This window comes from Pygocentrus nattereri, chromosome 9, assembly GCF_015220715.1.
Source record: "Pygocentrus nattereri isolate fPygNat1 chromosome 9, fPygNat1.pri, whole genome shotgun sequence".
Taxonomy (NCBI): Eukaryota; Metazoa; Chordata; class Actinopteri; order Characiformes; family Serrasalmidae; genus Pygocentrus; species Pygocentrus nattereri.
Genome location: NC_051219.1, coordinates 34,974,308 through 34,992,567, shown reverse-complemented (window position 1 = coordinate 34,992,567; position 18,260 = coordinate 34,974,308). Strand labels below are relative to the sequence as shown.

At 39.2% G+C, this 18,260-nt stretch overlaps 1 protein-coding gene across 7 annotated transcripts; it reads right to left on the bottom strand.

The window, feature by feature from the left end:
• Positions 1-513: 513 nt before the first annotated feature.
• fam131c (family with sequence similarity 131 member C) lies at positions 514-13,925 on the bottom strand. 7 transcript variants are annotated; one of them, XM_017706489.1, is made up of 9 exons: positions 13,846-13,925; positions 13,645-13,740; positions 13,372-13,516; positions 11,375-11,441; positions 7,271-7,341; positions 6,864-6,954; positions 5,870-6,103; positions 4,741-4,839; positions 514-1,673 (listed from the first exon to the last, which is right to left on the bottom strand). In XM_017706489.1, exons 4-9 carry the CDS (start codon positions 11,412-11,414, stop codon positions 1,405-1,407), a joined length of 804 nt encoding a protein of 267 aa, XP_017561978.1. In that variant the 5' UTR covers positions 11,415-11,441; positions 13,372-13,516; positions 13,645-13,740; positions 13,846-13,925; the 3' UTR covers positions 514-1,404. The 7 variants fall into 7 exon arrangements, with proteins under 7 accessions (XP_017561978.1, XP_017561985.1, XP_017561967.1 ...); XM_017706496.2 differs by lacking the exon at positions 13,846-13,925 and having other exon boundaries at positions 13,645-13,786; XM_017706478.2 differs by lacking the exons at positions 13,645-13,740; positions 13,846-13,925 and having other exon boundaries at positions 13,372-13,635.
• Between the last annotated feature and the right edge of the window lie 4,335 nt (positions 13,926-18,260).

The window sequence follows — 18,260 nt, the reverse complement described above, 5'->3', positions numbered from 1 at the left end:
TTTAAAAGTCTCAGCAGTAAACTGTAATATGTCTATTTCCAGCAAACTCTGGCACACAATTTTTATTTATTTGCTTAATTTAACATGTTGTGAAAAAACATAAAATGTGCCATAAATTTTGTACAGGCTACGTTTTAGGTTTTATTTCCCAATGTGTTCAATTCAGCAAATAAGCAGTAATTGTGCATTGAAATGTGCAGAAGTGTGTCCTCTACAGAGGATGGATACTACTAAATCTACAAAAATGCATCATTTTAGGTGCAAACATTTTTTCATACGACTCTCATATCTATACTCGTCTTGTCTTCACACATGCACACACAGACACATCTCCCCTTGTCACTTCCACCACCATCACTGCACAGCCCCTCTACCCTCCTCCCGCATTCTCCACCACCTGTCTGTATCTAAAGAGTGTGAACAAAAACTAATCATACAAGGAAAGCAGACAGATAATTGTTATTCTGGTTCTTTGGCTGCAAGAATAGACCCACATAACAAACACTGCATTTCTGATTTTTGGATGTCTTTGATAGTTTTACCGCTTTTTTCCCCCAAGAATAAGTCACAATTTACACAAAGATAGTATCTGTATTTAGCACAATGTACAAAGGACTAGGTGTGAGTATCTAACAAGACTACAAGGCTTTACACAGCAAAAAGCTTCATGGAAATATAGAAGTAGGTCTTAGAAATTGTTAAAACCCTCAAAGTCCTGGGTTTTGGCTCTGTAGCACAGCACTAATCGCATTCATCCTCTGATTCCATTTCTCACAAAAGAGTCTTTTCTCTCCCGCAGCCTCATTGAGCTGTTTTTAAATGAATTTTAGCAGACATGTCTGAATGGTGTCTAGCTTAAAGAGAACATGTCTTTTTTACGTCCACGTTATCTCCAGCTGCAAAGCCCTGCAGATTTCTGCTTTCAAATAGGAAACCATCTGAAAGGGTTTCATAAGAAGGTATTTACAGGTGCTGCTTTCAAAATGATATCATGGACATTATCTGCTCTCTTTCTCAACCAGTGTGTAATTTCACATGCATTTGTGTTTCTTTTTCCCCACGTGAGGCTTTTTGCTTTGCTCCCATAAAACATCTCTGCAAAAATGGCTGAGAACATTTTGTCCAAGAAAAACAAAGCCATCTGATGTGTTTGTTAATGTGTCAATTAACTGATGCTTGTGCTGTATCGCTTCAAAAGCTGGCATGGGAGCTTGATTTAACATATCTACTGAGTAAGGCAATAACCTCTTCAGAGGTAGTTTGTCCTGCAAAGACTGAAATGAAGTACAACTCCAAGCCATACATACATCTTTATATTGTCATCGAAGGTAAGCTAAGTGCCCACCTAATATTCAGACAACCATTATAAATTATACAAGTCCGGTGGCCGCTGATATTCAGTTTTCAGTCATAAAAAACCTCATCTTCAGACATGGAGCTGCTGTCTGCATGTCGTACGGAGCCCTCAGGTGGTAAAGTCCTCTGCTCCTGTAGAGGGTGTTGTGATTCTGGCTGAGACACTGAGCTGGTGAAGTAGGGCTGAGGAGGCTGTACGGGAGCCAAAGAAATGCTCTCGGCACCATTGGCCTCCACGTGTATACTGTACAGATGTTGGGGGACGCCCAAGCTTCCTCCATCCATGAGGAACTGAGAGAGATACAGGCCATCAGGGCCTATGGAGTTATAATCATAAAAACAGGATTTAGAAGTTACATTCAGCACAAAGTCAGTATAACTCCAGCATCAGTTCTGATCTCTTACATTCATGAAAATAAAGGTTTCTTAATGGTTCTTGGCTTGTATTTATTATTCTAGGAAAAACCTTTAATAACAGGTGAATAGGGTCCTTTCTCTTTGGAGTTATGCCCATGCATATGTGGGTTTTCTTCCAAAGACATGCAGTCAGGCTATTTAGAGATGCTAAATTGGCCCTAGGTGTGAGTGTGGGTATGTCTCTGTGTCTGCCCTGTGATCGACTGGTTCAGTCGATGTTTCCTGCCCTCTGCCCAATGAGTGCTGGGGTAGACTTCAGCACCCTCCGCGACCCAGGAGGATAAGCAGTTTAAATGATGAATGAACATTATATGGAAGTTCTTCACACTCTTCTTATTGATCTTATCTTAATTTTGTTTACATCTACTTATAAGTTATTTTTCTGAAGTAAGAGTGTCCAGTACTTCCTTAAGTTTTTAAAAGAAATCTGCAGGGATACTTTTTCACATGTCCAAAATTCAGTCTTAGACGTTGGTTACATTTTTTGCTTCTTACAACCCAAATTATCCCAAACAATGGAGCTTGATTTTCTCCTCTCTCTCAAAGATGAAAGCTTTAAGTGCTGTTTCTCTGATAAGGACAGTTTTGGTGGTCTACAAGGTCTTATATGGCTCTTAGGAATTTCATAATTTTTCACATACAGATTTGGAAACTAATTATCCTTGGGCTTTCCCCTTCCATACACAAATGGAATATCCTATATCTAATCTCATCAGAAGTCTCCTTAAATATTATTAACTGGAAACGAATGGCTGGTTTGAGTGGAAATTAAATAAATCAGTGTTGGTCTCTGATGTCTGCACTGTACTGTATGAAGAACAGTACATTGAAGAACCATCCATTGGAGGGTTCTTTAGGGAACAAAACATGGTTCCTTTAAGGCATTGCTCCAATGAATTGTTTATTAAGGAGATTACACTAGTATTTAATATGTTTGTCATGTTATGTAGTATATCCTCAGCCTCATCTGTCTGACAAAATCAATATTATGTATCATTTTCTTGTTTTCATCTGTCAGTGCTCTCACAGCAATACCCAACATGCATTATGCAAATATATCACATAGCCATTAGGAATGCCACCCACAGTGGTAAAGAAATCCTGACTGCCAGTAAATCTTATGATTTTGAAGGTAATAAATGCAGATGTGCTATTTGGCTTCCTAAAAGTAAGGATAGCTATGTAGGTTTCTTCTGCATTTGCCAACTAGCGGGGTAAAACATTTCAAACACCATACCCTTAGGTATCTGGCAGATTTCAAAAGTGCCTCCGTTCTTCAAAGTAAATCATCATTAAGGGATTTTCCTAGTCTTTAAACCAGTAAATCCCACTTTAGAGACCATTGTGGCACCACTGTAGGGGGTGATTGTGTACGTTCACAGCAGATGAAGCAATGCTTATATTTTTCATTTTGGCCAGACGGCACTTTGGAAAGTTTACTTAAAGTGCTTCATCCTCCACTTTCAGAAGTAGACTCCACGCCTAATATGTGCTGGAATTAAATATCCTCACTTCAAAAACAAATTTTGTGAAGAGTAGTGAAAGGGATAATTTGATCATTTGAGAATGGCGTATCAAGGGCAACTTCAATTTCCGTGAAATAGAGCTGGAATTGCACATCCAAATTATAGTGTTTTAGGTTTTAGGTGCTGGATGGTTTTGCCTGCCTCGGGACAGGCTGCATACGAAACAGGGGTAAGTATGATGGACCTTACTTTTCCACATAGGCCGCACACTCATGCGACATGTCAGGGACCTACTTCACTGAAAATTGATTGAAATATGGGGAATAAGACATAAAGAACCTCAGATTTACATGTTCTAACGTGAGAGGAAAAGCGGAAGTAAAACTGAAAAAGCCCACTAGTTTTCAACTCATTACAGCGCTATATCTTGATGAGTCACCTCCTCTCCACAGCATGTATGAGTTTTTCAGAGATTGCACCCATTTATCTTTCCTTTCATTCAGGCAGCAGATTAATCAGTAACAGCACAGGATGTTGTGATGTACCTCGTGCTGTATCCATCTGTTTCAACAGGCCATATTTCACCATTCTCCATCTAATTACCCCACAAGGACCATCATCATTAACATCATGTGATGACTGCATTATGGTAAGTACTCAGGCCCATAGAGGACACACAGGAAAGAAAATGTGTGCATCATACATTCATTCGAGGCTTTTTTACCTGTATATGAGGTTCATTATGACAAGTGTGGTTATTATTTACCAGAAATGGTCATAATTTATTCCTTAGAATTAAACAAGCTGTTTTCTTGTTACTGTACCTTTAAAACCAATGTATGTAAATTGGCTCTGTTCAGTTTGGCAGCCCTGTATTGTGCCTCATTCAAAAAGCACTCAAAGCTGATGCACTCCTGAATCACTCCTTTAATATAACTTTAATATGAAAGGGTGGGGCTTAACTGCTGTAGGCTGAATAGGTGGATAAATTGGATAAATGCAAATAAGTTGGTTTTAGTGACATCATGGAAACTAAAGATTTCAAAATGGGCTGGTTTTGCAGCTTAGGTTCCATACTTGGATTGTATGGACTGTGCAGTGTGTGGTGTGTTTTGAAGATTTAACAACATTTCATGAAATAAAGATGTTTGAAGTAAGCAAGGGAAATTCATTTTCCCATGATATGGGCCCTTTAAAGATAAAGATACCAAGAAGAATCACATAGAAGAACAGTTTTGCTTTCCTTAAGGGCATCTCAATGTCTGTTAATAAGATTCAGGTGTGAAGAACATTTTTAAAGTTTAAAGGACCTCTGTGTAATGTAAAGATCAAAAAGTGACAAAAGAAATTCAATGCAAATGGCATTTATTAAATTATGGAAATTTCATAAAGCAAATACGGGCCACTTTTTTGCCTAATAATGTATTTTCTTGTTGACCAGATGTACTCTATGCAGAAGACTGTACAGTACATTCAAGTGGGATATGAAGTATAGCATTACCTTGTAATGGGACTGTGCTAGCTGTGGCTCGATCTTCAACATCGTGTGAAGGCCATACATCCATCGCTGCCTCGGCCAAAGCAAACTGCTCAGCTACCCCTGAGGAAGGTAAAGGTGATATGAAGGCATTGTGGGAACAGACTGAAACCACAGGCAAGCATCAGTTCAGAACGCCTTCTTTATCTCCTAAATTCTGTTCTCAGCAAAATCCATGAGTGAAAGGTTACAGTACTGCAAAATAGTACCATCCTTCATTTATTTAATTTCCAGTTAAAGCAGAAATTAAGTACAGTCTTCATTTTTCACCATCAGGAAAAAAGCAGAAAACATATTTAACAGAAAATTCCAAGGCTCAGCAACTAAAGACAGCATCAACAATTTTTGTATTTAGTGTGTTCACCACTGTCTTTATTACAGCTTCTGTTCTTTTCGGAGCGACACGCTTTTACTTTTTCAAAGAAGTATCAATTGTAAAGAGTATTCACAAGGATATTCTTACACACCTCCAAAGTTCAGTCTTAGAAGTTGGTTGCATTTTCTGCTTCTCACAAGCCAAGTAATCCCAAACACATTCAGTGATGTTGCGGACTCTTGTAACTAACCAGTAACCATTAACAGAAGCTTACACCACCAATTTAGGCTTGTGCAGACTGCATGCCTAACTCATTACATATTTGCCTCAAACCCTGGTGCTTTTAAAAAAATAACAGTAGCAACCACCTCAAAGCCTGAATTTGTCTATAGATACGTCCATTTTTATAGATAACAGTATGTTACATAGGATCAGAAACCACATAACTAAGTCTATTTAAAATTATATAACAACTCTACACAGTTTGGGTCAAGTGTGTGAGGATTTAGGTCTGCAGTTTACTAAAATCATAAATATAACCTTCCATTACTTCTTAGCTATATGAGCCTCAGCACCGGTACACAAATAAGGACGCAAACTTCAGAAACCAAACATGTCTTGTCTGATGCTGTACAATAGAGGTTAAGGGGAAAACTGCATACACTTTTTGGCCAAATCTTTGGCTTTGAAATGTGTGCTCTCAGATTGACTATTCAAAAGCAACATTGGTGTCCTGGATAATGCAATTTAAAGCACTTTCCTGTTGGATGTGTTTACCTGCAGCAAAGCGTGCTTCCTTGATCTCATCAGTCAGGTGGGAGTAGAGCTGCTCGTCCTCTTGCAGTGTAGCCCCTGCTCCTCCCCAGCCCCCTCCATCCCTGCTCCAGCCACACCAGCCCCCTCCGGCTGCTGTCTCCCCACCCCAACCCTTCCACTCAATCAGGTGGGCTACACGGCCCTGCGCCATCGCCGTAGGCTTTGTTATGTGTTCCTTAATTGTGGCCACCAGACCTAAACAAACACAAAGCAAAAAAAAAAAGGTAAAATGGGAGGGAATCCAATGAAAGAGAAACAAGAGGGTTAAAACGTAGGAGGAGGTAAAGAGGTAGTGTGGGTGACACAAGAATGACATAGTGAAAAGAAAAGATGAAAAGGTCAAGAAGAAAGGAGGGTTTGCAAACAATAACATCAGTAATTATCAGCTATTTGAGGTCAGACCTTGACTTAAAAGAGGTCCTCTTGAAGTGTATACAAGTCATTTATTTTGCAAAAATTGCTTTTATCAGCATGTGACAGTAATTTATTCCCTCATGTGTTCAATTCATCTTTATGCCTTCCCAATAATTTTCCACAAAGCAACTTTCTTCAAATAACCCATCAGCCAAAAAAAACAAACCTTTCAGCCATTCCATGCTGCTGCCCTTTACTCTAATACATTCATTGGTTCGTGATTGACTTTATAATTAAACTGTGAGGATTAAAAGAGCTTTCCATGGAAAAAAGTAAAAAAAAACCCACAACACATTATTAGCTTCTGTAATTAACTTCCAGGAGAGAACAGTCAAGTTAAAAGGTAGTCAAGATGAAAGTGAGAGAGAGAGAGAGGCAGAGGCAGAGACAGAGAAGGAGAGATTGTGCTGATGAAATCGAAGCAGCGGGAGATCACATTAGCAGTGTCTTGTGGAGACTGACTGGTTTTCATACAAAATGACTTCGAATGAAAACAAAACAGAGGCTCAAAGCAGATCTCCATGTATCACAGATCTCTCACCCATCAAAGAGGATGTGGCCAGCTCCCCGATGCTATAGCCACTGCCGTTCTTCTTATCTGTCACAGAGCCATTGTATGGGTGATGATTGCCCTAAATGGATGGAAAAGAAAACAGAGAGGAGACGATGGCACATGTATTGTACATGTCACTCTGAATCACAGTCATAAACTGATGATGGAAAGCCAGACGTATGCAAAACACTCAGTGAATCACAAGTGATAATTAGAGATATCAAGATACGTTTCCTGCTAAAATCTACAAGGAATTCAAATGATTAAAAACACGCCAAACTTTGAGGTGCCAGACATGCAATCTACACTGTATATTCCTAGGAATTTGTTTCTTAACGAATTTCATTCTTTTTTGTTAATTCTTAATTGTAAATGCAAATGAAACATGAACACACCTTGGCAATGGGCTGTCCTTCAGACCAGTACTGAGGTTCTCCCATGGGATGCTGCTGGTCATTGTGAAGATCTAGAGAAGAAAATAATATAATAATAATAATAATAATAACAACAACAATAACAACAACAAAAATACATGCACACTCCCTGTCAAATGACAATGTTTGTTGATTTTCTAAGTGAAAAGAAGTTAAAACACCCTCTACAGAGAAAACACTTAAATATGGTATTTGTAGGACACAATTTCTATTCGTTTATTTAAATTTAACATGTTGGAAAAAACTGTAGAAAATGTGCCATAACTTTTGCACAGGCTACATTATATGTTTTATTGTTTCCTCAATATGTTAAATTCATCACATAGTAATTGTACATTAAAATATGCAGAAATGTGTCCTCTATAAAGGATGTGTACTTTGACAAAACCGGGGTGCCTAAACTTTTGTATGCAGGTGTAATTTCAGGGACAGGAAGTAAAATGAACAATATAAAATCGCATTAAAAAGGTACAAATAATTTTTCAGTACAAAACAGTAATAGACAAAAACCAAAGATAACAACAGTTTACATATAAATGAAATCGCTAAAGCACATAAAACCATAAAAAAGATAAGATTTACTAAAAACACGAATTAGTAGCTTGAGCAAATGTAGTTGGTGTCCAGAGATTGCTTCTTTAGCTTTCCCGTGAAGCGATGTGACTAATATATTGCAAGTGTATTTTACTGAACAAGGAGACACAGTGTCATTGACCAATGCACAGCACCAATAGCTATTTCAGTGTCAGCAACTCCCCCTGGTGTAGAATTTTCAGCCTGTTAAATCTGAGTGAGTGAGTGAGTTACAAGCCAGGTCCATGAGGAGCATAACCAAAACATTTAAGGAGACCTCCTTGACGTTTTAGCTATATTAGCCGCATTATTAAAGAAGCAACTTTTGGACAGCAATCATAGTTTATTTGATCAACTAAATTTAGGGTAAATGGGGAATAAAGTTAATTTCATTTTGGTAAATGATTCTTTTAAGTTTGCTTTTAAAAAACTTACAGTGATGGCAGATCTAAGGTCATCAGGCAGTGTGTCCCTCAGAGCAGGACCAGAAAGGCTAAAAGCACTTGCACCTCTTTTTGATCTGTTCTGTTTTGTCATGTTATGTTCAGGTATCATGGTTATTTACGGTAAATGTTGTATGCATCTAACCTATCCAGGGTTTATCCTGCCTTCCGCCCAATGACCACTGGAATAGGCTCCAGCACCACCACCCCCAACCCCCCCCACCCCGCAACCCTGAGGGAGACGTGGCTTAGAAAATGTGTGTGTGTGTGTTGTATGCATTTATTGACATATACATTACAGCGTATGGCACGCTTTGCATATTTGAGTTTGCACTGACGCAAATGGAGGAGAATCACTCCTGTTGCTCCCGTGTTGCCATAGCAACAAGCAATTGTCTTGACAACCCATCCCCGGGGATCCCCTGGTGTGCAGGAACAAAAATTTTCTTCACTGGCCCCCCATCTCATTCACTCGAGGCCTTATAAAGCACATCTCATCTCGCTTCTGAGGGTCTCATGGGCCCCTGATACTACTAAATGGCCTTTTTGTTAATGTGCATTGACAAACAATGCACAAACTTGGCAATGGTATTAATCTGGTGTGTCCACAGTGGCACTCCATCTATCTCTCTCATGCATTATTCATAAGTGATGACCCTGGCATTTAACTGGTCATGCCCTACCTAAGTCTCAGAACCCCATGACCCTGCCTAATGGCTCCCACAGCACAAACACACACACACAGACACACTCACTAACTGGCCATGCCTTTGGAGACTCATGCAATGTTATCAGAGCAAACGCTTGTGTAACGGGATTACTTCTGTGCTACCTGCCATTTTCTTTAGACACCTTAAAGTCAAAATGTTAGCATCTCAGATGTAATATGACATGGTCTATGTTCTTTATGGCTCGTACTTAGAGTCAGTGAAACTGCTGTGCAAAAGTCAGAGACCACCCTTCATTTCAGATTCTTTCACTTACAGTCAAAAAGTACGCTACTCATTTTTCATGAAATATTTCTCAGAAATTTAGATATGACAGACTACGTAAGGAAGGGAACAGTCAAAGGAAAATAAGTGAAAACAGAATTTTCCAAAACTGGAATTTTGATCAAATGTGTAAGAAGCAGAAAAGGCAACCAAATTTCCAAGACTGAACTTTGGTGGTGTGGAAAAATTCCCTTGCAGATTACTTTGAGAAGTTGTAAACAAGTCATCTCTGAAAGAATGTAATCGGTAATAAAGACAAATGGATTATGTTGTTATATTCATGCTATTTGCTGTTTGAATTTAAATGCAAAATATGAATTTGAGTGTTAGTATTTTGGACCTGAATCATAACATATGAAACTGTGTTCTAAACTAAAAATGAACTTTAATGTTTGTAAGAGAGGAAAACCAAATCTGAAACTGAATTGTACAGTTGATAATGTACAACTGAACACCTGAAATAAACAGCAGCAACAGATGGGCTACAGTCAGTGATTGCAAGTGTTTCTCATAAAATGGCCAATGAGTGCCTGGCAGAGGGCAGAGTAGGCTACAGATTCATTGTTTTGCCTGCAAGATACCCAGATGTCATTTTAAAAATGTAATCTGATAGAGATAGATGTAATGTATCTAGATGTAATGATGACATCCACAGTATATCAGACAAACATACCATGCTGCAATTTTTTACAATTACAGTAATCTATCATCAGTTTGCTCACCCCTAGCATAGACCCCTGCTCACTCACCCTCTTATCTCTCCAGAGGATTTCCACCTGATGCAGAGAGAGAAGAGCAGAGGGATTTCTATTCTCTCATTTATCTGATAGGTTCCTGAAGCCCACAGAGACTTTACCTTTATCTCAGCCTCTGGGATCTCTGCTATCGCACCACACTGCACATGTTGTATGTCCAAAACAAGTCGCTTCTGCAGGTTAAATTAGCGGCACTAATTCTGCAAGCAGTGGAGTCTTTCAGCACAAGAGGACAGAGAACTGAGACCACAAATAGGTAGTAAATAAGGAGCATGAATGCTTTAAAATAACTGATTCTGTGCTGGCAAACTCAGGGAGTAACACTGCCAGCCACTGTAACACTTCATTAACATTGAGACAACATGTTATCTCTGCCTTTCCATTCAATTTAACCTAGACAGGGCAAAATAAATGATGACAGTTACAGCAACAAGGATTTGGAAAGCCAATCAAATATGTGAAAAATATCCTGATTGTCAGACATGATACTATTTACAGGCTAAATTTTCATAATAAAAGTATTTTAGCCAAATTTGTTAAGTATTAATGGTTTATAAACAATAAAAATACAATACTTCTACTACTACTACTAATAATAATAATGATAATAAATATAAAAATTAATTGTAATTGATTTTTGATTCTGCAGTGATTATTTCATTGATTATTTCATGATTATTGCTGAACTGCCTGTTCATCCTGGTTGTGTCTATGTTAAGTACACACAAAATCAAGGCACCTAAATGGTTCATTGCTTGAGTGTACAGGTCAATTTAAAACCTAAACAGATCCCAACCTTTAAATTAAGTGGCGATTCTTTAAACTTCAAGGTAACTCGCACATCACATTTACAAAAAGAAATCTTTAAGGAATGATACATAGAAAAAAGTGGGTCTTGTAAAGCATCGCTCCACAGAACCCATTTTCACCTTCATTCTTAGGCACGTACTTTGTTCAAATACATACATTTAATTCTACCCTATGCTAATTCAGAAGGCTTGTGCATGAGTATCTGCAGAGAGCTGACAATGTAAACAGTACCACAGACTGGATATACGGTAGGTACGAGTACATGGACAGACACTGTGGCAGAGACCTCTGGATAGGAACCTTCGAGACAGATAGAAAGTACATATTTACGAAGCAGCAGACAGAGTCACAGACAGACAGAGAACTATGCCAGCAGAATAACAAACTTAAGGGATGACTAACCAGGCAGAGAGGTGATCAGATCAGAAAAGACAAGTTGACAGACAGACTAACAACAGAGACAGACTGACAGACAGACAGGTAGAAACTGACCTTGGTGACCTTTGCAGAGGCAGGCGCCCATGGTGACCATCAGCCAGGGAGTTATCTGTTCACCATGCTGAATGAGGAAAGGATGACAGGGGGAAAGATTGGGAATGAGAAAAAGAAAGCTTCAGAGCTGGGGGGTTGGAAAGGGGTGAAAAAAACCCTACGATTAGAAAAAGCAGAGAAGTGAAAAGGAGATTTTCAAGGAGAAACAAAAAAAGAACTTGATGTCTCCGATATAGTGAAGCACTTCCTGCCATCTGTGGGGCTGAAAGAGTGTGTGTTGGGGTGAGGGGGAGGGGGGGGGGGGTGAGAGATAGATAGAAAGATAGCAAATGGAGGGGGGAGGGGGGGGCGAGATAGAGTAGGAAAAACATGAGCACACACGCTGCCTGCTTGCTTAGTGTCCCTCCCTTTACACTCCTCCCTTCTCCTTCTCCCTCCCCCTTTCCCTCTGTCTGTTCTCCTCCTACCTCATAACCTCCACACCCTTTACATGCTGAAAACGAGAACCTTTTCACACGTTTAGTAAACTGTAAAGATGAAGGATGTGTGAGTGTGAAGTGGAAAAGAAACAGAGAAGACAGCCTGTGCACTTTTACACTATGAAGGCTGGAGTAAGCAAGAGACGAGCCAGGGTGACCTTTTTCAGAAGGCTACAATTTTACCCTGTAATATACAATTAGACAAGATGTGTACTAATTTAAGCAATAGAATAAATATGACAAACAAAATGGCTCCCTCAAACAAAATAACCAGCCGTATGAAGCCTGAATTAATGTCATCACGTTTATGGAAAATAGCATGAAAAGTGAATTAGACCATGACAGCTCTCTGCTGCCATCTAGTGCTCCACCGCCGAATTGTCCCCGAGCAGATAACAGCGCGGAAACAGACAGGACTTAGGAAATTCATCAATACTGATGTTTCACTTTTTTTTATTGTGCGCAAAAACCACAGAAACACTCGCCTAATTTGTGACTTTAAACCAAAGTCCTTTCCAAACTGTGCGTCTTCAGGCTGCGGCCTAATCCCAAAAACAAACAGCGCTCAGTTTTCTTTCCAGTCACAGCGCCTCAGCCGCGTCCTCGAGACCAGGGAAACCTGTTCCCATGGTAACCGCGCTTAGGCCCGAGTCGACTCTTTCCCAGCGACGATTCATTCATCTGATTCACTTTACCGAACCGGTTCTTCTCTGATTCAATTTAATCAAAAGCGTTGTTTTACATGTCAAGTTAACTTAATTAGCTCCGCGTTCACTGTATGTCCAAATACTGTAAACCTTCTCATACAGCGTTTCTTCAAAGGAAAATAATAGCGACTCTCCCCCACTTTAGCTGCAATAACAGCCTCTACTCTTCTGGGAGGGCTTAGATGTTGGAACTGTGAGGATTTGATTGCCTTCAGGCACAAGAACATTCGCGAAGTCAGGTCAAGCTGAGTCACCTAATGCCCCCGAGCCACCAGGGGGACCCTGAGTATTTGTTCATTTATTTTTTGGTCGATATTTATGTTTGTTTGTTTGCTTTTGGCCAAGAAGCACAGTCCTGAGATATTCTTAAAAGGTAAAAAAAAACAACACAATTATAGAAATAATTAACTGACAAAAGTCAGTTCCCTGGTTAACTTAAATTTTTTTAGTTAACCGAACTTACCAGTTTTAACAGAATTTCTGTTTTACATAATTATACTCATTTACATTTTTTATTTAAAACTTACCCACTGTACTTAAGGCGCACAGTTTTTTACAGTGCAAGTTATTTCTTCGTCAAACTTAATCAAGTATCACTTCTTAATTCCTAATTACTGCATACCAAATGATATGATGACCATAGGTGGGGTCTGTGCCCCCAAACATGACGTCCCTAAGCGGTGACCTTATCTGAGCAGCCCGTCCAGAGCGTCCCCCGTTCTACTGGCGCTAATCAGAAAAGGGAGCTTATATTCTGTCATGGACGCACTGAAGCAGCTGAATTCACTGATAAGAAAAGGTGGATACTTACCGACGTGTTTAATGGCTCTGGGCTGAGCGAGTGAGTCCCTGTAGCGGTTAGCCGAGCTGCGCAGATTCGCTGATCTTTAACTCATTCTCTGGTCTAATTGTCAGTGTGCATGTTTTACAGATCACGCGATCGGCCTACCTGAATGCTTTCAAATTCATGTTGGATTTGGGTTATTTTAAACGTGAAATGCAGACAGTTACACTACATGAATGTAGCTAATATTCTCCGATTTAGTCCCAGAGTCCCTCAAAACAGAAACGAAACCTTTAGCACCTTTTTAACGGCTCGTTGAAAGTTGTGCTGAAGTCATTTGACGTCACGCCAACGCTGTGTGCTCGCTGGGTAGTGAAGTCTCTCCGAGTTAACAGTCTAAAGAGAGACAATGTGAGTTAAGTCAAAGACGGTGACTACTAAAATGTAGGATTTTACCTCGCGTTTCAATAAAATACATTAACAATAAAATAAGATCATTACTCGACTTGTATTATCAGTCCACAATCTGCAAAGACGCAAATAAGGTTCGATTGGGGACCAGTGAATCAGTTCGACTGTTTTACTGAAAAGACTCGGTTCAAATTAACGATTCGTTCACGATTCGTCTGTCCTAACAACGCCGGAGAAGGAAGACGAGGGATCATCTAAACTCAGCACTTTATTAGTTTCTCTGTGAGTTTACCTCCTTCAGGACAGCTGTGATGTACATTACGTTAATGCTCATTTATAGCCGGATAGCTTGACCTGTGTAAAGTTGCTGGCCTCTATGCGACCGTAGGCTAACCTGAGGAAGACAGGTGGTAGAGAGAGCTAAAAAGATTTAGTATATTTCGGGAAAACCTGACACGCTGTGGTGAAAGTTGGCAAAGCAAGCACAGTTTTGGCGTTTTAAGAGGCGTCTTAATGCCCTAATTTTGGTTTGTCTCTCTCTCTCTCTCTCTCTCTCTCTCTCTCTCTCTCTATCTCTATCTCTCTCACCCCTCCCCCTTATCCCTATGTATTTTGTGGGCACTAAAATTCCATTGTGTTTACTAATAGACCCTTTCCACTCTCTTTCTCTACACACATTCTATCACACATTCAAACCATCCCAGTTTATTTTGTTATTGTTTTAACAGAAATATTGCACAATAACTTTCAAGAAAAGATATCTCTAGCATCAGGAACCCATGCGTTTTACCTTTCTACTTCACCTTTCCAAATCTGTGAAGATGGCACGCTTCATTTTCCACTTGGAAGGGTGACTGTGGCCAAAGTGAATTAAAGTAATGCTCCTGGGAAAAAAGGGGAAAGATAGGAGATGGAACCAAAACAGAAATTAAAAGTGATCCACCTCAGCAGATAGAGTGACACCACAGGAATGTATGAGCTTGGAGGCCATATCACCATGAATAAAACCCCCCCTGGGCCATGCGTGAAATCACAAGCAGGCATGACATGCATTTAACATCTGTTATCATGAAAGGTAACCAGCACAGCCCTATTATACTGCACGGCATCTTACAGGATGCAGGTAACTTTCAAAGAGAAACAGTGTTTGCGTGATTGCATGGAGGGCTTAACATGTGGTTGGAAATGTGAAAACTTGATCTCACTTGATGTGTAACCTGATGGGACAGTGTGGGTGATGAGCAGTAATTAGAGAACAGAGAAAAGTAAATATAGAGCTACGCTTTTGTAATTGACCGTTTGCATGAACACTTGCACATAATCCAGGCTGACGTGATTCATCATGTTAATTGAAGACCCGTGTCGCTCATGGTGGGCTGTGTAATGAAAACCACCTTTAAATGACCCCTATGATCACTCATTATCTTCCTTTTTACCATATACTTACAGCTGAACATGGCGATTAATCATATCCTGTGTAGGAAAATATATTATTAGAAATAATCAGTAAAATGCCTTCAGAATGATTAACAGGAGGTACATGCCTTAGATCTACTTCTCTATCTTTCTGTCCTCTGTTGCTGCTCTTTGGGGAGTTGCTTGGACAACTGAGGCTTAGTTTTTTTCCCAAAGTGATGAGGGACCATTAAAATTCCTCTTACAAATGAGTCCCCTTCAAAGCTTTCCACGTAAATCCACCAAAATGAATTATGCTCATTTGGAGATAAAGCAGATCCCACGTTTCCTGTAGCTGACTTTCCGTAATAGGAGATACTGAATCCAGTCTACATTAAATGTGTTGCCTGAAGTATGACTGTTAGCCGTTAGACGTTAGTCTGGACATGTTGGCTGCTACACCGCTGCGTTTCAAACTTTAGTATTTTCCTGCTGCAACACACCTTGTTGAGGTATTGAAAGCTTTATCATTAGTTGAAGAGGTGAATCACTGGGTCTATTGTAGCAGTTATCCATATGGATCACATCCAGATACAGCTCTGGGATAACTACTAGAATTGTCCCAGTGATTCACCTCGCTCAGGTATTGAAAGCTTTATGAGTAGCTGAAGACGTGAATCACTGGGGCTATTCTAGTTGTTGTCTACATGGAGCACATCCAGATAAAACACTGATGCATACATCACACCAGTCATTATTATTGTAGGCAATTATACTCTAACAACTACTAAACATCATTGGGCTCTAAGGCTCAAACACAGACACTGCTTAATTTTGATTAGTCATTGGTTATTCTGAATAATGACAGCAAAGTTTAAGGCTCTGCTTGATTTTACCACGGTTCAGGGGTGTTGTTAGGTAATACAGAGCAGAAATAAAATTGCAATATGATAAAATAAAAAGATATTAAATTATGTGACTTCTTGTTGGCAGTAATTGAAATGAACAATTTCACTTCCCAGCAAAGTCATTAATTAACAGTAGGTTGTGCTTGCCAAGCAACGCAATGGTCAACAATGTGATTTTAATTAACAGTGTTATTTTATCTCTTGGCCAGATTTGAGCAGAACAATTAGCGGTGGCTGAACATTGATACACTCTCCTAAATGTACACAGTATGTATTTCATTACATTAAAAATGAACATATTCAGAAAAGATTCTGAATACATTTAGAATACATCTTGATACGACACAGTGGAAAACCTCTGCTGTTGTAGGCTTATTTTATGCAACTCACATTGTTCTAGCCACAATTATTACATTAGCACCTAATAACAAATTAGGTGTTTTAGTTTTCCTCTACATATTGCTGCTGTCAGAACAAAACCTTATATCTGCAAAATGGTAACTTTACAGGAGAAGGAAAAAACTTACTGTACTTTTAATGTAAGTCAATGGGTCCTGAATTTTTTTCAAATCATTTTAAGCCATTTCTAATGGTCCCTTCATCATGAAGCTTAAACACAGTGTAAAGGACAACTGGCATTTTCAAAATATATTAAAAATTGAGATACAACAAAAATGGAGATATGGAGTTTCTTCCGACAACAGCGATATGATTCTGCGTAACTGTGGACATTTGAATAAACATAGCTAAGAAGCAAAGTGGCTAATATATTCACTTGACTGCTTTAGGTTTGCTCCCTTAATAGTTTCATACGATGATCCAAGAAAGACAGTTAAATGAATTGCAATTATTCATATGATAATTAATCAACAACTAACATTTCATGATCACGACAGTCCCATCAGTGAGTGTGTTTCAGTGCGGTCAATAATTTGATCATAATCAGGTTTCTGCACTTGTCTGATTATTCAAATGGTCATGTAAACAGCATAGTCCTGTTTCTTCCTGATTGTAAAATTGTGAATATACTCTAGAAATATGCTTAAGAAATCCGATAAAGAGAGCTGGTTTTTAGCTCAGTAGTCAAATTTTCAGCTCATATATGCTCTTACTCAGATTTCTTTCCGATTTCTCAGCCTGTGCAAAAACAGACCGTGGTACCGGAAATAAGCAAGCAAGCTTTGTTGCTGCAAGATGGTGGCAAAATATTTTTGGAGTGATGCTGAAACCAACTACATGCTTGATGCAATACAGACTTAAATATTCGTCATCTTCTAGATGATATATGTTCATATTTTTGGGTAAAGTGGCTTGATGTTTAAAAAATGCTGTGGCATGAAGTTTGAATTTTACATGATGTTTTACATTATGTGCACATCGTCTTCTGTGAGTTTTGGCTGGTAGTTTTCAAAGTAGAAATCTGGTTACTGCCTGAACCATGTAGACCCATTGTCTGAATACTCAAGTGCATATAAACGTGTTGATTGGATTACTGACAAAATATGATTTTCTGGTTATCGCAGTATTAAGCGCATGTAAACAAACTCTGTGTTTGTAAAGAAGCCGTTTTGTTGACAGACATGTTTGCTGTGTATTGATGACGTTTCTTTCAAATTACTGTTGTTGGAAGAAAACCTTGTATCTCCAAAATGGTAACTTTAAGGAGAAGGAAAAAACCTACTTTACTTTTAATTTAAGACAGTGAAACCAAACATTTTTCCAAGTCATTTTGGGCTGTTTCTTTTGGTCCATTCAAAATAAAATTTAAATATAATGTAAGGGGAAACATGCTGTCACGATTGGCCCCTCCCAGTCCTGTCCATGTGTTCGTGTTTTGGTTTAGCCCATGTGAGTTTGTTTTGGTTTAGCCCCCTTGTTTCATGACTCCGCCCCTGATTGTCTCCACCTGTTTTCCACCTGTCCCCCGTTTTCCCTGTGTATTTAAGCCCTGTGTTTGCTGGTCTTTGTTGGTTGTTTGTGCCTGTGTTCATGTCTGTTTGTCTCTCCTGCTCTCCGTATTGGCATTTGAACCTGGACCGTTTACACTATGACCCTGGATTTGCCCATAATAAAACCCGCTTATCTCAGCATGTGTGTCCGCCTCCTCGCTCCCCATTACACATGCATTTTCAAATTATGACAAAAACTGAAAAACAAAAATGGAGATACAAGGTTTTCTTCTGACAGCAGCGAAATATTAAT

Bases quoted from the DNA above. Each gene is read 5' to 3' on its own strand.
- fam131c (XM_017706489.1), bottom strand. From the start codon at position 11,414: ATGGTCACCATGGGCGCCTGCCTCTGCAAAGGTCACCAAG. The intron at 6,104-6,863 runs GTGAGAGATCTG...GTGTTTGTTTAG, and splicing joins GGCCACATCCTCTTTGATGG to GTCTGGTGGCCACAATTAAG. The intron at 1,674-4,740 runs GTAATGCTATAC...ATAACTCCATAG, and splicing joins TAGCACAGTCCCATTACAAG to GCCCTGATGGCCTGTATCTC.